At 63.0% G+C, this 19,293-nt stretch overlaps 3 protein-coding genes across 7 annotated transcripts; 1 reads left to right on the top strand and 2 right to left on the bottom strand.

Moving 5' to 3' along the window:
• Positions 1–371: 371 nt before the first annotated feature.
• On the bottom strand, positions 372–7,978 carry SYTL4 (synaptotagmin like 4). Its single transcript, XM_071442157.1, has 17 exons — positions 7,848–7,978; positions 7,019–7,166; positions 6,677–6,892; positions 6,053–6,162; positions 5,769–5,883; positions 5,501–5,608; positions 5,147–5,261; positions 4,950–5,040; positions 4,695–4,798; positions 4,517–4,603; positions 4,014–4,192; positions 3,724–3,826; positions 2,744–2,905; positions 2,219–2,324; positions 1,756–1,855; positions 1,310–1,518; positions 372–629 (listed from the first exon to the last, which is right to left on the bottom strand). The coding sequence occupies exons 2-17, from the start codon at positions 7,126–7,128 to the stop codon at positions 487–489; spliced, it is 2,058 nt and encodes a 685-aa protein (XP_071298258.1). The 5' UTR covers positions 7,129–7,166; positions 7,848–7,978; the 3' UTR covers positions 372–486.
• Positions 7,979–8,684: 706 nt separating this feature from the next.
• Positions 8,685–11,750, bottom strand: TRMT12 (tRNA methyltransferase 12 homolog). 2 transcript variants are annotated; one of them, XM_071442156.1, is made up of 7 exons: positions 11,448–11,750; positions 11,202–11,349; positions 10,938–11,127; positions 10,709–10,829; positions 10,499–10,608; positions 9,748–9,905; positions 8,685–9,595 (listed from the first exon to the last, which is right to left on the bottom strand). In XM_071442156.1, exons 1-7 carry the CDS (start codon positions 11,531–11,533, stop codon positions 9,149–9,151), a joined length of 1,260 nt encoding a protein of 419 aa, XP_071298257.1. In that variant the 5' UTR covers positions 11,534–11,750; the 3' UTR covers positions 8,685–9,148. The 2 variants fall into 2 exon arrangements, with proteins under 2 accessions (XP_071298257.1, XP_071298256.1); XM_071442155.1 differs by having other exon boundaries at positions 10,679–10,829; positions 11,448–11,748.
• On the top strand, positions 11,740–19,167 carry CSTF2 (cleavage stimulation factor subunit 2). 4 transcript variants are annotated; one of them, XM_071442150.1, is made up of 15 exons: positions 11,740–11,880; positions 12,025–12,103; positions 13,189–13,358; positions 13,845–13,981; positions 14,096–14,215; positions 14,340–14,495; positions 14,610–14,733; positions 15,036–15,098; positions 16,195–16,254; positions 16,868–17,009; positions 17,375–17,526; positions 17,824–18,086; positions 18,450–18,575; positions 18,718–18,843; positions 18,969–19,167. In XM_071442150.1, exons 1-14 carry the CDS (start codon positions 11,823–11,825, stop codon positions 18,838–18,840), a joined length of 1,773 nt encoding a protein of 590 aa, XP_071298251.1. In that variant the 5' UTR covers positions 11,740–11,822; the 3' UTR covers positions 18,841–18,843; positions 18,969–19,167. The 4 variants fall into 4 exon arrangements, with proteins under 4 accessions (XP_071298251.1, XP_071298252.1, XP_071298254.1 ...); XM_071442151.1 differs by lacking the exon at positions 16,195–16,254; XM_071442153.1 differs by lacking the exons at positions 16,195–16,254; positions 16,868–17,009; positions 17,375–17,526.
• The last annotated feature ends 126 nt before the right edge of the window (positions 19,168–19,293 follow it).

The raw sequence follows: 19,293 nt of genomic DNA, 5'->3' as shown, positions 1-19,293 counted from the left end.
TAAAAAGTCAGTGCTGGCACATGTGTCACTGAGAGACCTGGGAAACAAATGTTTCCTGGAGACCACAATCCCCAACCCCCCCAGGCTGACCCCACACAGCTCCATCCACCAGTGCTGCAGCTGGGGCTGGGCTGTGTATGGGGAACAGGGTGGAGAGGACAAGGAGAGAGCAGACTCTGGGACAGGGTGGTAGGAAAAAGAATGGGAAGAAATAAAAACACAATGACATTTAAAAGCATTTTGCCTGGGGGAGAAGAAGGGAGGGTTCACACGAACTGCAGCTCAGCCTGAAATCTGGTACAAGGCTTATGACAAGAGGAAAATTAAGCTTTAAATGAAGCTAGGCCAAGAAGACTTTCTGCCCAAGCCTGTTTAGAGAAGGTCATGTTTATTAAAGTATAAGAAAAAAACCCAACGCATGTTTGGCTGCCTTGCCTGTGCAGCGAGCGTGGCTCCCAACAGCAGTGCCAGCCCTGGGGCCACAGCCTAGGGCCCCAGCTTGGCCATGGTGGCACGGAGCTGCAGGGTCCCCTCTGCCCAGGAGCCCGGGTACTGGCACATCTTCTGCCACAGGTTCAGCTCCTCGCCCGTGGAGTCCATCCAGTCCACAGCCTGCCCGTTGCTCATGCCTGGGGAAAGGGAGGGCACAGGTGGCTGCTGGGGCAGCCTGGTGCCCGCAGCACAGCCCCCCAGCAAGGCTGCTGCTGTGCCCGGGTGTGAGGGGTGCAGCTCTCACCAGTGCCCATCCCCAGCTGCTGTGCCCAGGGTGTGAGGGGTGCAGCTCTCACCAGTGCCCATCCCCAGGCTGCTGTGCCCGGGTGTGAGGGGTGCAGCTCTCACCAGTGCCCATCCCCAGGCTGCTGCTGTGCCCGGGTGTGAGGGGTGCAGCTCTCACCAGTGCCCATCCCCAGGCTGCTGCTGTGCCAGGGTGTGAGGGGTGCAGCTCTCACCAGTGCCCATCCCCAGCTGCTGTGCCCGGGTGTGAGGGGTGCAGCTCTCACCAGTGCCCATCCCCAGCTGCTGTACCAGGGTGTGAGGGGCGCAGCTCTCACCAGTGCCCATCCCCAGGTGCTGTGCCAGGGTTTGAGGGGTGCAGCTCTCACCAGTGCCCATCCCCAGGCTGCTGTACCAGAGTGTGAGGGGTGCAGCTCTCACCAGTGCCCATCCCCAGGCTGCTGTACCAGGGTGTGAGGGGTGCAGCTCTCACCAGTGCCCATCCCCAGCTGCTGTACCAGGGTGTGAGGGGCGCAGCTCTCACCAGTGCCCATCCCCAGGTGCTGTGCCAGGGTGTGAGGGGTGCAGCTCTCACCAGTGCCCATCCCCAGGCGCACTCCCCCCAGGAAGTCGTTGCTGGACAGCGGCTCCCGGTCCCAGACCGTCAGCTCCAGGCACAGGTGCTGCAGCTCCTCGGCCTTGATGCCGTTGTAGACAAAGGTGTGGTTGTAGTGAGGGTTCAGTGTCTTCTTCACCACGGGCGTCTTCCTCTTGGAGGCTTTGTTTTTGTGTGGCAGGAGGTAGCTGGGGGAGCAGCCCTTGGGTCAGCAGCACATGGGCACCTGCCTCCTGCTCTGGGGGCTGGGGCACCTCAGCACCCCAGGACCTGGCCTGGAGCCCCCTTCCTGCCTGGCCTGGCAGGGCTCAGCAAGAAGGACCACGGCACCCTGCAAGGGCCTCCTCCAGGTCCCCCAGCAGCTTTGGGAGTACAGCCAGGGAGGACCGTGCCCTCCTCACCCCTGCCCCAGGGCCCTCACTCACCCCTTGACAAAGCTGTCTGAGGTCCCTCCAGACTTGGCTGCTGTCAGGTTCTTGGCTTCTTTGATCCAGACCTGGAGCTCACCACCTTCCCCTGTTTTGCCTAGGAAAAACCCAACACAGTAGAAATTAATCAAATTTAATTGCTACCACTGCAAACTTCTGGAAAGTTCCTGCTGAGCACCCTTCATCCCAGAGGTAGGTGCAGAGCCTGGACTGGCATCTCCTCTTGCCTTCTCCTGTATTGGCCCTGCCTGCTGAGGGCAAAGGCAGACAAAATTGCTTCATGCAGGGCCCGATGGTCCAGCCCCAGGGAAGAATGAGATGGTTCAGGCAGCCTGAGGACAGGCAGAGCAGCTTGGCAGAGAAGGCTGCAGTGACACCACCCAAGAACCCCATCCAGAGCCAGCCTGCATGGCCAGGAGCAGGCCCTGCAGGGGGCTGATCCCAGAGCTCCAGCACTCACCTTTCCTGCCATTCCCAGCCCCAGGATGCTTGGCAGATGGGATGTACTTCATGGAGACAACCAGCTCCCCCTTGTACTGGTGGAGACCAGCAGCATCTGCCCCAATCTGCCAAGAGGTGAGAATTACCAACCCCTGCAGAGAAGCCATGGCACACACAGTGACAGCCTGGTGTGCAGCGCCTCCCCAGGCTGGGACAAAGGACTTGGCCTCTCCTAGATGTGGCTGAGCTGGCACAAGTGCCTGAAAACTCTCCCCAGCATGACCAGTGTAACCCAGCTCCTCTGGGATCTTATTTTGGCCCAATCACCTGACAAGGAGATGGAAGCTAGGCTCAAGGCAGAAGATTTTCCCTTTTTTACTACAACAGCACTGCTGTCTGCATCTAGGGTTTTCATACCTCCAAATACTGGATTTGGCACAAGCCTTTTGGCAATGCTTGGCTGAGGTCTCCACACCCCTCTGCCCACCCAGGGCCATACCCCCAGCAGGACCAGGCAAGGGGGCTGTGGGCAGCAGGGGCACACCTTGCCATGCAGGGGCAGGAACTCCTCCAGGTGGCTCTCAAAGTTCCAGGCCCCCAGAGGGACCTCTGCCTCCCCCAGGAAGGTGTTGCGGCCGAAGCGGTCGTGGTGCCACACCGAGAACTGCAGCGTCCTCGCCAGCAGCAGGGACTTGCTAATCTCATACTGGGAGTGGGGAGAGAGAGAGAGAGAGAGAGAGAGAAAACCACTGGTGAGCAGGCAGCACAGCCTGGCAAACTCCATCAGCTACAGCCCACAGGCACGAGAGGACACTGAGCAGCAATGGGTGTGCACGGGAGCCTGCTCCTCTTTCCTTCCATGCCTGCAGAGTCCCAGGGCAGAGGTGCAGGAGCCAGGAGATGGCCCTTGGAGCCTGGATTCACGGCATGCAGCCATCCCACCACCAGCAGAGCTCTGCCAGACCACAGAGCCTCAGGTGGTCAGAGCACAAGACCTCAGCAAACCTGTCTGTGGGAGCCTGAAAACCAAAGCACAGCTCGCACTTCCTGCTGTGCAAGAGTGCCTGGCCCCAGAGGTGCACTGCCAGACTCAGGGACAGAGTCAGACAGCACGGATGGTGAAGGGCAGTGCCAAGTTTTCTGCCCTGGGGCCCAGAGTTTATCTCTGCCCCTGTGGTGTGCTGCCCTCCCTCCTGCCACTGTAACATGCCCCCGGGGCCAGGAAGCCTTCACCTTGGAAGGAAACATCCAGGGTAAGCAGGATGCCTCTGCTCTGGGGAATGCCACAGGAACCAGGGACATGTCCTGTGACACAGTCACATCTGCAGCTGTGCCTCCACCCCACCATGGCACTGGGGCTTGGCAGCACAGCCAGGGCACAGCTGGGAGTGCAGGGATTTTGCAGCTTTCAGGGCGCAGCCTCTGGACATGAGTCCTCTGCAGAGACCCCGCTGCAGGGTTACGAGCTCACCCCTCCCCTTGCTTGTTGCAGCAGCATCCCCTGAGCAGCCCAGCCCCTCTCACCTTCAGCAGCTCGTTGTACAGGGGGTTGATGGTGTTGCGTTTGATGGTTGTCTTGCGCTTCCCTTGCCGGGATTTGTCGGGCAGGAGGTAGGTCTTCACATAGCTGAGGGGAGAACAGGCAGCACTTCAGCAAGGCCCCCCACAATTCATCCTCCCAGCTCCCCAGGGCAGCCCCAGACCTCCTGCCTCACCAGGACCCTCCCACTTACAGCTCCCATCTCTGGTGGGCACCCACCACCCAGCTGGGCACCACCAGTGGTGGCAGCAGCCATCGCCCCCCTGGCTCTCACGGGTTGGAGCGCTTCCTGCCCTCGTCCCCAAAGGCCAGCTGCCGACACTCCTTCACGTGGATGAACAAGGTCTGCGTCTTCTGCTCGTAGCTCAGGGAGAAGGAGATGCCCCCGGTGACAGCCACGCTGCCGAAGTCACCGGCCTCGCTGTAAATGCTGACCATGCTCCCCAGTGTGCTCTGCAAGACAAGGCAGGGCTGAGTGGGCACAGCATCACCTGACAGTCCCTCCTCATCCTCAGCAAGGTTATTCCCTGTGCCTCCTCTGCACAGCCCCCCTCACCTCCCCATGGCTGGGGATGCCCACACACAGCTGCCTGGAAGAGAGCCGAGTCTCTGCATTTTGAGTCCCTTCTAAGGGAAGGAGCCCCCACACACAAGACCCTTACCCCTTCCCTCCAGGAGCTGCCTGCCCTGCGTCCCTCCCACCCAAGCCTTTGGCACTGCCTCCCTGAGCAGAGCAGAGCAGAGCAGAGCAGAGCAGGGCCATGCCCCGGGGCTCACCGAGGAGGTGCCGCTGCGCATGCTGCCCCGGGCCACCCGCTGCCGGTGGATCTCCACCAGGTTATCGATGTCCTCCTCCTCCTCCTCCTGCAAGGACAGGGACAAGCCGCCAGGGAGGGCAGCGGTAGGGCACAGCCAGCTGACACCTGGCAGCCATCCCGTGGGCTCAGGGTCTCACCAGCTCCGTGTTGAGGCCAGGCACTGACTTGCTCCTGTCCCCCAGAGAGCCACCTTCCCCCACAAGGTCCTCGGGGCGCAGGTCGATCACGGACTTGGTGTACTCTGCACGACAGGGGGTGAACAGTGGCACAGAGCAGGACCAGCAGAGCCCAGGGGGCTGCCCCAGGCTCTCCCAGCTGCACTGAAAGCCCTTCCCAGCCCAGGGAGGAGGAGGTGCCCACCCTGGCCGTGTCAGCACCCGCACATCTCTCACCCGCAGGCCTCACCACCCGCCGGGGGTTCTTCTTGAATATCGTTTCATGCTCGTCCACCAAGGTGCTGCTGTGGGTCCCCACGGCGGCATCCTGGGCAGGAAGAGTCCCTTCAGAGCAGGGCAGGGCTGGGAGCCCTGTGTGTGCCCAGCCCCACGCCCCAGGACAGGGCTGAGGCTGCTGGAGCAGCGTCACGCACCCGTCCTTCAGAGAATGCCTTCTTGGAGCACACGGGCAGGGTCAGGCTGGAGGAAGCAGGTCCTGCTGGCCCAACAACCTGTTTTCCAGGGATGGCTCTCTCCAGGGAGTTCCTCCTGTGGCAGACACAGAAAGGTCTGTCCCAGGCCACAAGCACTGCTGGCAGAGACAGTGCTGGCCAGGAAGTGCCACTTGAGCTGCCTGTGGCAGCCTGGGAGCAGAGGACAGGGACAGGCTTCAGCCCAGCCTGAGGAGCCAGCTTTCCCTCACTAGACAGAAAAACACACTTCAGATGAAGGTGCCATCCTCTGCCAGCCAGTCTTGCCAAGGACAACCCACCCCGGGATCCTCTCACCTGCCCCCCCCATCAGCAGGACTAGGTCTGTAGCTGTCCAGGCTCATGTTTTCCATGGACTCTGTGTCGCTTTTGCCATCCCGAGGCTCTGAGGCATCTGGAAACAAACTGCAGACAAGCAAAACCACAGGTATGTCCTGTTTGGCGAGGAGGTCGGTCTGAGAGAGCTTCTGTGCCACCAATGATCCACATGGGGCAGCAGATTGCTCTCAAACCTGCAGCAGATGAGAGCTGCTGCTGGAGCACGGGGGACAGCAGGGATTCTTACCTGGACCCCTCCCGGGGTGCAGGGGGGCTCGGCTGTCGGACTGCAGAGGAGCTTTTAGGCTCACTGAGCTGGGCTTTCTGGAGCAGGGTTTGTCCCACAGTCTCTCTTTTGTTGGCTGGAAGCAGAGAGGCATCAGGAGGAACACTGCTGCAAGCTCACTCATTGAGTGAGTGGGAGCAGGAATTGCTCCCATTCAGCTCCACGACGGGCAGAGGTGCACTGGGGAAAGCTGGAGCACCCCAGAAGGCTGGGCTGAGGGAGAGGGCTTTGCTGTGGCACCCTACCTGCTGGTCTGTGCCGCAGGGACAGCCGCACCATGTCGCTGCCCAGGTGGTTGGCAAAGCGGTTCACCCTCTGGTCATAGAACCAGTCACCCGTTGTCTTCTTCAGCTCACTGCAGGGCAGGGGTGGTGGGGGCAGTCAGGGGCAAGGGGGGCTGTCTGCTGTGCCCCAACCCACCCCGGGTGCTGCCACAACCCAACAACACAGGCACAATGGGCAAAATCAGCAGGTGACTGGGCAGGGACCATCCACCGGGCAGCTGACAGGCTCAGCTACATCCTCAGCAAACACGGGAGCAAGCCGAGTTTTGTAGGACAGGGGAGGCCAAAAGGGAGGAAACCTGGGATGCTTGAAACACAGGCTGTGCAAGGGGCACACTGCAGTCATCTCAGGAGGTGAAGGAGCAGGACATGTAGGAGACACAAAAGTGGGGTATGATGCATTTCTCCATCACCCAAATGTGGGAACCCTCCCCAGGAGTGACAGCAGAGCAAGCGCCCTGCACTGGGGAGGAGCAGCCAGGCTAGGAAAGACTGGCCATGGGGCATCAAGTTGAGGCAACTGAGAGGAGGAAGGAGACAGGAGGGATGTACAGAATGTCCCTGCCACTTGTCCAGGCTACTCACGCCTCCTTGGTGCAGACTTTGCAGCGCCAGGAGCCGCTGGGGCTGTAGGAGCGGCAGTCCCGACACACCAAGTGGTTGCAGCCCCGGCAGGTGTTGGCCTTGGGGCTGAGGCGGCCCAGGCTCTGCTGGCAGCGGGCGCAGGTCCGCTCGCTGTAGCGCTGGCTGCCCCGCTTGGCTCCCCTGCGCCGGATCTCCAGCAGCTCATTCTTCAGGCGCCTGCTCAGAGCCGACACCAGGAGCGGTCAGAGGGACCCCGGCGACACCCGTCACCCACACCGTCACTCACCCGCCCCAGAGCAAAGCGGGGAAGCAGCTCCTGCCCAGCTCCAGCCGCGTTCGCACCTGATCCTCCTCTCCTCTGCCTTGCGGAGCTCCTCGTCGCGCTGCAGGACCTGCAGGATCAGATCTCGCTCCACGTCCGACAGGAAGGACAGGTCCACAGCCTCCGACATCGCTCCACCCGGCCTGGCTGGCCCTCACCGGCTGCCAGCTAGGGACGTGCCAGCTGCTGAGGTGCCCCGTGCCCGCTGCCGGGGCTGGACGGGGCACCCGCGACACCGGCCCGCCCGCCGTCTCTCCGCCCTGCCCCGGGCCGGGCTCGGGCCGCCCGCCAGCCCCGGTGACCTCAGCCGGCTCCGTGGGACCGGGCTGACGCCCAGCACCCGCGGCAGCCCCGGCAGGAAGGAGCCGCCCCGGGCTGCCCCTCCCTCCCACGAGCGCACCGGGGCTCGGAGCTGCCCGCGGAGCCGCCGGAGGAGCCGCCGGGAGCGGACGCGCACCAGGACCCGCGGCAGGGACAGGACCCGGCTGCAGCGGCGGCACCGGGACGGAGCCGGAGCGCTCGCTCGGGGGCTGCAGCCGCTCCCCGCTCCCGCCCGGCTCGGAGGAACCGGCGGGAGGGACCTTCCCGGCCCCGCAGCCGCGTCCCTCGGGGAGGAGGGGGCGGCGGGACCGACCCCAGGTTCCTCTGTCGGGGAAAGGGGGTACGGGACCGGGAGCACCGTGTTCCCAGCGCGGCCACCGGGGCTGGGAATCGCCCCCGCCCTGGGACACCGCGGCTCGACCCCCGGACCACAGAGGGACCCCTGGCTCCCCCGACTCCCCAGCAGCCGAGGGATCCCCCGGTACCCCGCCAGGGGAGCGCCGCCCGACCCCCCGATCCTCCCGGTACCTGCGGCGGCTCCGGCCGGCGCCTCCCGGCAGCGGGAGGGGGAGCCGGGAGGGGAGGGCGGTGCTGGTGCCTTAAAGGAGCCGCGCCGGCCGCACCTGCAGCACCGACGGCACCGACGGGGCGGCCCGTGCGGGAGGCGGTGCCCGCTCCCTCCAGCCCCTTCCCGCCCGATCACCCCCGGCAGAGCTGCGGGCCCTTCCCCCGGTGCCCCGTGGCCCTAGCTGGGTGGGCGGCCTCTCCCGCAGAGCACAGAGGCACCGACACCCGAACTGCGGGGAACCCCCCGGCAGCCCCGAGGAGGAGCCCAGGCAGCGGCCGCGGTGTCCCCGCCGCAAGGCTCCAGCCGCTGCCCTTGTCCTTGGCGGCAGAGATACGGGCCCCGCAGGGCGCCTGGTCCCGGCCCCCCGCACACGGCACCGGGGACGCCGAGCACACGCGGCTGGCCGAGCCGTGGGGCTCCACCCGAGGGGAGGCGGCTTCTCGCCGCGCAGGACAGCAGGGGAGGCCACCTGGGTGCAGCCCCAAGGCAAACGGGAGGACGCGGCTCTGCCCACACTTTCGGCCGCACCCCAGGGATGGGAAGCGATGCGACACTGACACAGTGGAAAAAACCGCGGAGACATCAAAGGGCGAGCGGGAGCTTCCTCATGGGGCAGGGGTTTGCTCCGTTGGGAATACACAGTACAGATGTTGAAGGCTTTGGGCTAGCAGGCAGACAATGCCACAGAGGCTTTGCTCCCTGAGCCCCTCCACACACCACCCTAGGACCCAAAGTCCCCAGGCCAGACCCCCACGCTTGCACCAGTGTTTATGTTTTAACTGGACACCAACAAGAGGTGGTGAGAAATATCTTTATTTCTGAAAAAAAAGATAGGAAGGAAACAAGATGAACAGACTTGCTTCCAGTACATTAAAAAAGCATGCTGGTAAATACAAGCACAAAGCTTGTCCCTGACCTGCTGAAATGAACCCAGCAGGAACTCAAGGCTTCCCAGCACTGTGGCTCTCTCCTGTGTGAAAATGGGGCTCAAGGTGCTACCACATGTCCAAGACCTGGGCAGCGACTGGCAGAGCCAGGGTAGAACATTGGCACTCTGAGCCCCAGCTTGCTCCATCCTTGTCTGGATCCTGACAGGATCTGCTGTGGGGAGCACAACCCTGGGTGCCCCGGGCACGGGGAGGCACTGCTGGGCAGTGCTGCTGCCTGGGAACTAGGGGACACAAGGCACATCCTGCTGGCAGCAGGACACTGCTGGCCACCCTTCCAAAGGAGCTGGAGCCCCAGCAGTGCCCGTGCCTCACTAGACAGGCAGCACAGGCCGGCACTCGAGGTCCAGCACGAGGTGATGCACGTGTGGCGCGTAGGACTTCACCGGCTCGATGTGCAGGACGCTGCTGCGCCACGGCCGCCCGTGCAGCTCCGCCAGCAGCCCCTGGATGCGTGTGGCCGTGCCTTCAGCCCAGCTCTGCCACTCGGGCCTGAGCCTGGCCCCCAGAGGCTCCTCCCCACCGTGCTGTGCCGGGTCCTGTGCCTCTCCCCCGGGGCTGGCTGCCTCTGGAGAGCCCCGCTCAGCCAGCAGCACCGCGCTCTGCGGCGTGGCTGGCACGGGCCGAGTCTCCACGTTGTGGTGGATGTGGAGAACCCCACCCGTGTCCTTCTTCAGGACGCGGCAGGCGACTGGCCAGCCTTCCTCCGAGCTGGGGATCAGCCCCAGGTTCACCCTGTCTGCCACATCGCACAGCTGCAGCTGGGGACAGAGCAGAGGGGAGGGGATGGGGGGCAGAGCAGAGGTGAGGGGGATGCAGCTGGGGGCAGAGCAGAGGGGAGGGGATGGGGGGCAGAGCGGAGGGGAGGGGATGCCCGAGGGAGCAGCCCTGCCCAGCCCAGCACAGAGCTCACCTGCCGGCTGTCCCCGCTGTGGATGTGGCAGCGATCCCGCACCCCGTTCAGCACCAGGCTCCTGTGCAGGGCCTCCACAGCGTGGCTGTTCCACTCACAGGCATGGACAAAGGCGGCTCCGGCGTGCACCAGGAATGGCAGCGTGAAATAGCCAATGCCTGCAGGCAGGAGCAGGCAGTGGCTGAGGGCAGGGACCTCCAGAGACCCACACTCCTCCCTGAGGGCAGGGCAGGATGCACACTGCCACCCTGCCTCTCCAAGTCTGCTTTGCTCTGGGTGAGAGAAAGCCCAAACACTGGAAAAATGGAAGTTTATCCCTCCCTTTTCTGCAAAAGCAAAATCTGCCTTGGAAAATGTTTAGAGGGGTTTATTTTACCTTCAGTCTTTGGCCATCAGGTTGAAACCTGCCTGGCTCTGCAGAAGTGTCCAGATTACCACTTAGTTTGATTAATGTAGAGCAGTTTTGTGGGTGTGGCACAAATTGGAAGCACTAACTTCCTTAAGCACAAACAGTGGCAAATCTTTCCCCTGGGTCCAAGTGATTCCCCAAAGCAGCACTAGGCACAGAGCCTGAGAACAGGACATCCTAAGCGTCCAGCGATCCTGCTGCAGGGACACAGGCAGGACAGCAGTGCCAGCATAGCTGAAGAGCTCACAGACAAGACAGGAGCTCTAAGCTTGACTATTTTTTCATTCCAAACTGGAAATGACATTTCATGGGTGCCATCAGCACCTCCTCCATCCCTGTTACCTGCATAGAGATCCACCAGGACCTCCCCGGAGCAGGGCAGTGAGGCCACACGCAGCTTCTCGGTGATGTTTCCCGGGGAGAACATGCACTTGGTCACGTCAAAGGTGTACCTGGAAGACCCCACACAGACAGTGAGGGCAGTCCCTTCCCCGCCACCCACATCCCACAACTCCTGCCCACCTGATGCCGTTGTCCACGTGCTCCACCCACCCGTGCTGGCCCAGCAGCAGGGTGACCCTGGGGCTCCGCATCCCGTCCGGCATCACCCGTCCTCGCCTGGCCACCCGCCGGGCCCCCAAAGCCTTGGCGACCGTCTCCCAGAGCACTGAGCCTGCAACACAGCACCCGGGAGATGTGGGTGAAGTGGGCTGGGCTGGGGCAGGCTGCCCTGTTCGCCTTACCCAGCCTCTCCCGGGACAGGCAGCCCTGCTCTCCTTACCCAGCCTCTCCCAGGGCTCAGCCCTGAAGCTGTCCTCGCTCAGCAGCACCAGGTCCCCGTGCCTCTGCCAGGCGTGCGGCACGTCCCGCTCCAGCTCTCCCGACCAGCCGGCCCCCAGCAGCCGCCGCAGCTCCTCCCGCAGCCTCTGGGCCGGCGAGAGCCGGCGGGCGGCCCTGGAGGGGACAGGGTCCTGCGGCAGGGCTGTGCCAGGGGCTGGGCACCCCCCGCTGCAGGCAGGGCTCGGGGCTGGGCGGCTGCGCTCACCTGGATCCCGAGCAGCTCACACGGCACCTCCGCGGGCAGGCAGAGCTGGGAGAGCTTCTCCGGCAGCACCGGCACGGCCACGCGGCCCCCCGGCACCCGCTGCAGCCCGTAGCGCCCGTCCAGGAGCCGCTCCTGTTCCAGACACTGCCTGCACGGCCAGGCGCGCTCAGCCCTGCAGCCCCGCGGAGCCTCCGGCTGCACCGTCTGCCGGAGCGGCACAGGGCTCCCGTCCCCACTGCCCCTCACCTGAGGCGCTGGGCGAACCTCGGCTCTGTGGCCAGCGCGGGGACAGCCGTGGGGACAGTCGTGGGGACCTCCGTGCTTTCCATCATGCCGAGCCCCGGGCGGTGTTAGGCTCGCCAGGGGCTGTGCCTCGGGACCGCTGCCCGAAGCGGCATCCCTGAGGCCGCGGGGCCGCCCGGAGCCGCTCCCGGGGGATCCCCGAGGCCGCGGCCGCCCCGTCCGGGGATCCCGGGGAGTCCCGGCACCCGCACCCCGCTGCCGCCGGTGCCGCGTTTCTCGCCGGAGCGCTTTTTGAAAGCGCCGCTGCCGAGCTGTTGCGGGCGGAAGCGGAAGCGGGGGACGGCTGCGGCGCGGACCGGAAGCGGCGCGGGCGGCGCGATGGCGGGGCTGTCGGTGCGGGACCCCGCCGTGGATCGGTCCCTGCGCTCCGTGTTCGGTGAGGCCGCGGGGCGGGACAGCGACATGCAAAGGGAAAGGGGCACGGACGGGCAGGGGCAGGCGGGGGGCCGGCGGGTATCCCCCCCTCGCCGTCGGGGCCGGTACCCGCCGCGCTGACCGGCGGCACCGTCTGTCTCCGCAGTGGGAAACATCCCGTATGAGGCCACGGAGGAACAGCTGAAGGACATATTCTCGGAGGTTGGGCCCGTGGTCAGCTTTAGGTGAGAGCGGCCGCAGGCCTACCCCGGGTCCCCCTCCTCGGCGCAGACCGAGCCCCGCGGCCTCGGAACCGTGGAACCGCAAATCCGTAACGTTGGGAAAGGCCTCTAAAACCCTCCAGCCCAACCGTTCCCCCATCACTGCCCAGCCCACCGTGTCCCCAAGTGCCACATGCACACACACCTTTTGGCCACTTCCAGAGACGGTGGCTCAGCCACTGCCTCGGGCTGCCTGCTCTGGTGCTTGGCAGCCGCTTTGGCGAAGGAACTTTGTCTGAGATCCCATGTAAACCTCCTCGACCCCCTGAGGCTGGTTCCTCACAGAGCAGCAGCTGCAGGGGTTGTGAGGCTGTGCCAGGGTCACCTGGAGATGGAGCACAGTGTCCCCAGCACAGCAGGTGGATGTGGAGCTGCCCTGCTGTGTCTGCTGAGGGCTCAGGTGCTGGTCGGGCTCTGTGCTCCTCACTGCTGTCCCTGTGCCTCCCACAGGTGTTTTCCAGGCTGGACACCAGGCCCTGTTGCTCTCAGTTCAGCTTTTGGGAGTTCTGGGAGCAGCCAATCCCATCCTGTCCCTCGTGGGGTCACGGGAGGCACACAGCTGGCACAGGTGGGCATCCTGCAAACCACAGCCTTGGGAGCAGCCGTGCCAGGAGCCAGCAGGCCCTTTGGCTTGGGCATGGGCCTGACTGCTGTGTGCCTTGGGGAGCCCTCCCTATGCTGCCAGCACTGCTGGGGCTCTGTCCCTGTATCCCCCTGAGCTGTCCCCATGCTCCCAGCACTGTTGGGGCTCTGTCCCTGTATCCCCTGAGCTCTCCCTGTGCTCCCAGCACTGCTGGGGCTCTGTCCCTGTATCCCCCTGAGCTGTCCCCATGCTCCCAGCACTGTTGGGGCTCTGTCCCTGTATCCCCCCCGAGCTCTCACCATGCTACCAGCACTGCTGGGGCTCTGTCCCTGTATCCCCTGAGCTCTCCCCATGCTCCCAGCACTGCTGGGGCTCCGTCCCTGTATCCCCCCCGAGCTGCAGGAGCCATGGGCACAGTGAGATGCCCACACTCCCTCAGCAGCAGCATGTCTCTGCTCCCTGGCAGGCTGGTGTACGACAGGGAGACGGGCAAGCCCAAGGGCTATGGCTTCTGTGAGTACCAGGACCAGGAGACGGCGCTCAGCGCCATGCGCAACCTCAACGGGCGCGAGTTCAGCGGCAGGGCCCTGCGCGTGGACAACGCCGCCAGCGAGAAGAACAAGGAGGAGCTCAAGAGTGAGTCAGCCAGGATTCTGGGGGCTCCCTCATGCTGGGCCCGGCCTTGGCAGCTGCAGGGCACGGTGGGTCTCTTCTGCCAGGCTGGCTGAGCTGACCTGATCTGAGAGGGGTTGTGAGTAGTGCCCCAGAGGGATGCACGAGCTCAGCTCTGGGATTTCGCTCCCAGGTGATTGCAGAATCACAGAATTACGTGGGTTGGAAAAGGTTTGTAAATATCATGGTCCAGCCTTTGACCAAACACACTGCATCAAATTGTATTGCCCCAATAGATTGAGGCAGTAAATGCCACTTCCAGTCTTTACTTAAACGCTTCCAGGAGCAGTGACTCCACAACCTCCCTGAGCAGCCTGTTCCAATGCCTAATCACCCTTTCTGGGAAGAAATTCCTCCTAAAGTCTCCCTGGTTTTGCTGCCTCCTTTTCCCTCTGGTGGGCTGGTGCTCCCCTCCTGATGAGCCTGTTCCATGTGCTGTTCATGTTGCAGGCTTGGGCACGGGTGCACCCATCATAGAGTCACCCTATGGGGACCCTGTCAACCCAGAGGACGCCCCCGAGTCCATCAGCCGGGCCGTGGCCAGCCTGCCCCCTGAGCAGATGTTTGAGCTGATGAAGCAGATGAAGGTGAGTGCAGGAGGGCCGTGCTCCCTGTGTGAGCACAGCTCCTCCCGCCACTGCCTGCACCCTCCCAGCCGTGTCACAGCTTGTCAGAGCTCTGATCAGTGCCTGTCTCCTCAGCTGTGTGTCCAGAACAGCCCCCAGGAAGCCAGGAACATGCTGCTCCAGAACCCCCAGCTGGCTTATGCACTGCTGCAGGCCCAGGTGGTCATGAGGATCGTCGACCCGGAGATTGCCCTGGTTTGTGCCTTGCTGCTCGTCCAGGGTTGGGAGGGGAGGTGGGAGGATATCTTGGAGGATATTGGTGGTAGCCTTTGTGGAATGGCAGTGGAAAAGAACTCCTTTCTCCTTCTTCCTTCCCTAGAAAATCCTGCATCGCCAGACCAGTGTTCCTCCTCTGATCCCAGGCAACCAGCAAGCAGTGCCAGGCCCGGGGCCTGGGCCAGGACCGGGGCCTGGGCCAGGGCCCAACGCGCAGCTGAACCCCCAGAACACCCCATCGTCCCAGCCACAGGCCATAGTAAGAACCTGCACAACGCATGAGCTGTGCAGGAGGATGGGCAGTGCCAGCTCCCCAGCTGGGGCACGTGCCCAGGTGTTGGGGTGTCCCTGAGACCCAGTGTCTCTCCGGCAGGGCGGGATGCATGTCAATGGCGCTCCTCCTCTGATGCAGCCACCCATGCAGGGGGGAGTGCCAGCCCCGGGACAGATGGCAGCCCCTGTGCAGGGCCCAGGCCCTGGCCCCATGGCTCCAGGAGGTGAGTTTGGGCCGAGCTGCCCCACCGTGAGCACACGGGTCCTGCACACACCCCACTCTACCTTCCCCCTAACCAGAGGGCTCAGCCCTGTGAGAGCACACGTAATCCTGTGCTGTACATTGTGCTGCTGCCAGAGGTGGGCTGCAAAGTTGGATTATCCCTGGGGGGAACCAACACCAAGGGAATAAACCTCCAGATGCTCCCCCAGGAGCTGGGTGCGAGAAGGTATTTGGGACCAAAGGAACAGGTTAGTCATCAGGGATGGTTGAGGAGGGGTCTGATCTCTGCCTGTCCCCTCTCAGGTGGGATGCAGCCACAGGTTGGGATGCCAGGTGCAGGGCCAGTCCCCTTGGAGCGTGGACAAGGTAAAACAGACGTGTGTAGTGCTGTGTGTGGTGTGAGCCTCACTCCAGTGAGCAGTGCTGTGTCCCAGCTGTCTGCAGCCTGGCTGTGCCCAGCCCCGGGGCTGTGCCCAGGTTCGTTCACTGAGGCACAAGGCTGTGGTAGCAGCTCCCTGGCTCCCAGGGCTCAGCCCATGCCCAGATTGGCTCCCAGCTCGTTCTGCACGCTGTTGTGCAGTCGTGCCCTGGCAGCCAGGAGAGCTGCCTGTCCCCACCGAGCGGGATGTGTCTGTGTTTTCCACCTCTGCGAGCCCATATCTGTCCCTGTGCTTGTGCGGGCAGGCAGAGCTTGCTCCTCTCTGGTCCTTGTCCTACTCCTTCGCTGCCTGGGTGCTGGGGAGCAGCTGGTGCGGCCCCGCGTCCTCCCGCGCCGTGCCCAGCAGAGGGAGCTGGGTCTCCGTTTGGCTTGAGGCTTGGCAGGCACTTCCCGGACGGAGGGTGACGGCTCGGCTTTCCCTCCGCAGGCACGGTCTGTCCGGCCCAGCCCTGGGCCCCGATTCCTTACGGTTCACACGTGTCCATGTGTAGGTTAGTACGGCCCCGGTGTTCTGTTCTCCCAGGAACAGCACATGCAGACACTGTCACCTGTGTTGCCTTGACATCTATCACAGGCCTTGTTTCAGCAACATGCAAACCCAGTCTGAGATCCTTTGGCCTTAGGGTCAGCTGACTCTCATTTTCTTTGGGGTGGGCACTGTCTTCCTGAACGCTGTCTGGTAGTTCTTGGCACCCAGAAGGTTTTGGAGAGCAGAAGCTGGTGTGCGTTGTGGGGCCGGCGTGGCCCCACAGAATGCCACGTCTCTTGGCAGGATGTCTTCTGTGCCTGCCTCTGTCCCTGAGTGAGGGAAGGACTGTGCCATGCTGCCTGTCCTGCCTGTGCTGACAAACGGGGTGTGAACGGACCAGGTTGATAAACCAGACTTGGAACATTTTCTCTGTAGGTTTTCTGGGGACTTCAGGGTGCGTGATCCTGCAGGCAGCACTGTCCCCAAAGCCAGTGCATGCGTGCATACACTATTTACGTGTCTGCTCTTTCCCTCTTTTCCTGCTGCTTGCCCAGGGAACCTGCAGCTCTCGCCCGTGGGACCTGCCAGGCCTGCGTCTATCGAACGCGTTCAAGGTACCCCGGCACCAGCTCCCTCTTCCCATGGAGCTCGTTGTGGAGTGTGCAGAGAGCAGCTCTCACCCTGCTGTTCTCAGGGCCAGGGACTGGCATGTCACTCCTTGTAGCCTGACAGCTGTAAGAGGAAAGGAAGGAGGCAGGATTTCTTATAGGGCTACAGGAGAGAACAGGCTAGAACCATGCATGGAGCCTCCAGTGGAAAAGGAGAGCTTGTTTGGAAAGGGCTTTTGTCTCAGATCCAGCCCTCTTTGACACTGTGCTTCCAGGAGCCTTCCAGGTCTTGCTTTGCTCCTGGCCCCACGTCAGTCAGCAGGGTGTTGATGCCCACACTGGTAGGGATTGCCATGGGGGCACCCATGCTTGGTTTGGCCCCTGGTGCCATAAGGAACCTTAAGTAAAACCCGAGAAGAAAAGGAAAGGAATAGAATTGGCAGCCAGGGAAGGAGCTTTGGTGTGCTCCAGCCTCGTGTGTGGGGCTGTGTCCCCAGCAGACAGCACAGCTCAGGGGAGCAGCATGGCTGCCCCACGCCCGGCCTGAGAGCGCCGGGACAGTCTTGGCACGGCACTGGTCATGCAGATCCTCACGAGTTCTTGTGTGTCTCCCTGGCAGTGCCCATGCCAGACCCGAGGGCCCCTATGCAGCGTGGACCTCTACCTGCTAGTGGCCCGCCGCCCCGAGGCCTTTTGGGAGATGCCCCGAATGACCCTCGCGGAGGGACCCTGCTCTCAGTCACTGGAGAAGTGGAGCCCAGGTGAGGGGAGAGGGAAGGAGAGGAGCCCTTGGCACTGTCCCCTGCCCAAGGGTAGCCTCTCGCTGAGGACAGGGATGGCACCAGCCTTCCGGGAGTCACTGCTGCCTGGTCGGAGGCCTGTGTGCTGCCAACCGTGGGGGCCCGCCCGTTTCCCCGGGGAAGGGACCTCCCCGGGGTGATGGCAGCTGCCCTGTGGCATGGGGCCACCAGCACCCATCCCTGTGCCAGCCTCACCCTCCTCCCCTGTGGCCGGCTTCGGGGGCAATCCCAGCGCTCTGCCCAGACCGTGCCAAGCCAGTGTCTGATTCACACTCTCTCGCTTTTTCTCCTCCTCCTGCTTTGCTCTCCTCGTCTCTCTGCGTCAGAGGTTACCTTGGGCCGCCCCACCAGGGAGCCCCTATGCACCATATGCCTGGTCATGACAGCCGTGGCCCCCCCCATGAGATGAGGGGGGGACCCATGGGAGAACCCCGACCACTGATGGGAGAGCCGCGGGGGCCCTTGATGGATGCTCGAGGTGAGAGAGGGGGCATGAAATATGGGTGGCTTGGATTGTGCAGGCAGGAAGTCAGAGTGGAGCCGGCTGCCCCGACCCAAGGCATAGGAAGGGGGTTTGGGCAGTGAAATGACTGACTCCAGGCAAGGAGGGACAGTCCCAGGGTGCAAGGGACTTTCTCCAGGCATGTCCCCTCTGCCCCCCGCCCTGCACTTCTTGGGTGCTTGCTGGCCCCCAGACAAAGGAGGCAGCAGGCTCGCTGCCACACTCCTTGCAGCGCTGCTTCCTTCAGGAGCTGACCTTGTGTTTCCTCCGCAGTCGGAAGAGATCCCCGGGGGCTGGAGCCGCGAGGGCTGGAGCCGCGCGTGATGGAGGCGCGGGCGCTGGAGGCGCGAGGCCTGGAGCCGCGGGTGCTGGAGCCACGAGTGCTGGAAGCCAGGGCCATGGAGGCCAGGGTCCTGGAGCCCCGGGGCCTGGAGCCCCGAGGGCCGGGTCCCACCCCGCGTGGCCCGATGCCTGGGGGGATACAGGGCCCTGGGCCACTTAACATGGGAGCCAGTGGCCCGCAGGGGCCCCGCCAGGTACACACGGCTCTGCTCAGCTGCTCGGGCACCAGCAGCACCCTGTGGGCTGGGGCTGGGCAGGGGTGTGGGAAGCACCAGGCTTTGGTCACTGAGGGGTCAGGGCATCTGTCCCATTTCCCCAGGCACTCCCCATCAGCTGAGGACAGGACAAGGCTCAGGCCTCTCTTCACCTCTTCCTGAGACACAGAAAGGAGCACAGGAGTTGGGAGGGGAGAGCACATAAAATGCACTCTCTCTTTGTGCTCAGGCATCTTCAAGCAGCCCGTGAGGGCATCCATCTAACAATCTCTTTTACCTTCCTGAATTTGTACTGCTCAGTCCAGAAACCCCCAGTCCCTAACCCCTGTCTTTCTCCCCCAGGTTCCTAACATGGCTGGGGCAGGCATGCAGGGAGGAGGCATACCTGGGGCAGGAGTCCAGGGAGCTGGTCAGCCTGGAGGCTTTAGCCCTGGACAGAGCCAGGTCACCCCCCAGGATCACGAGAAGGTGAGAGAACAAAAGGGAAAGGGTGAGACAGTAGGAGCAGCACTTCCTGTGTGCCTTTCTGTGGCGGGGTCAGCCCCTCCCTGGCTCTGGTATGCTGTGGCTGCTCTGGCAGGACAAGTCTCTGACCCCTCTTTCCCCACAGGCAGCACTGATCATGCAGGTCCTGCAGCTGACAGCAGACCAGATCGCCATGCTGCCCCCAGAACAGCGGCAGAGCATCCTCATTCTGAAGGAGCAAATCCAGAAATCCACGGGGGCACCCTGACAGGTGATGTCCTTAACCTGGTCTCATCCTGTGCCTGCTCCCCTCCAGTAAAACAGAGCTGCCTAGAATGGGACTCTTCCCTGCTTACCTCTGTGCCTGGCTGACCCTCTGCTCCTTCTTTCTGGCAGGCACAAGATGGAGATGCCGTGTGCCTGGATAGAGGTGATGCTCCATGGCAGCTGCTTCCCATTGCTACCTGAGCTGATGGTGCATTTTAGGAGAGGTTATATCACCCTCAAGAGGTTTTTTCCTCCAGTTCATCTTTTTTTTTTTTTCTGTGTATATTTTATGGTGTTTGAAATAAAGTGGGAGGAGGGTTTGAGTAAATTCATGTCCCTGGCTGCCTTGTTTGGTCTCTCATGGAGGCCAGAGTGGGAGTGTTGGCTTCTGGGAGCAATGTGACCTGGCTCCAGTCTTGTCCAAACCACTTGCCATCCTCCCTCCTCCCCACAC

This window comes from Agelaius tricolor, unplaced genomic scaffold, assembly GCF_023055355.1.
Source record: "Agelaius tricolor isolate 1412-34295 unplaced genomic scaffold, bAgeTri1.0.p SCAF_17, whole genome shotgun sequence".
Lineage (NCBI taxonomy): Eukaryota > Metazoa > Chordata > Aves > Passeriformes > Icteridae > Agelaius > Agelaius tricolor.
Note: the sequence above shows the minus strand (reverse complement) of the source record. Positions and strands in the feature narration are given on the sequence as shown.

Coding starts and splice junctions, on each gene's coding strand:
- TRMT12 (XM_071442155.1), bottom strand. CDS start 11,533: ATGATGGAAAGCACGGAGGTCCCCACGACTGTCCCCACGGCTGTCCCC. Junction 10,830..10,937: donor TGAGCCCTGGGAGAGGCTGG/GTAAGGAGAGCA, acceptor GCTGTGTTGCAG/GCTCAGTGCTCTGGGAGACG. Junction 10,609..10,678: donor CACGTGGACAACGGCATCAG/GTGGGCAGGAGT, acceptor GGGGTCTTCCAG/GTACACCTTTGACGTGACCA.
- CSTF2 (XM_071442150.1), top strand. CDS start 11,823: ATGGCGGGGCTGTCGGTGCGGGACCCCGCCGTGGATCGGTCCCTGCGC. Junction 17,527..17,823: donor GCCCTTGATGGATGCTCGAG/GTGAGAGAGGGG, acceptor TTTCCTCCGCAG/TCGGAAGAGATCCCCGGGGG. Junction 18,576..18,717: donor CCCCCCAGGATCACGAGAAG/GTGAGAGAACAA, acceptor CTTTCCCCACAG/GCAGCACTGATCATGCAGGT.
- SYTL4 (XM_071442157.1), bottom strand. CDS start 7,128: ATGTCGGAGGCTGTGGACCTGTCCTTCCTGTCGGACGTGGAGCGAGAT. Junction 5,884..6,052: donor CCTGCGGCACAGACCAGCAG/GTAGGGTGCCAC, acceptor CTCTGCTTCCAG/CCAACAAAAGAGAGACTGTG. Junction 5,262..5,500: donor CCTGCTGATGGGGGGGGCAG/GTGAGAGGATCC, acceptor TGTCTGCCACAG/GAGGAACTCCCTGGAGAGAG.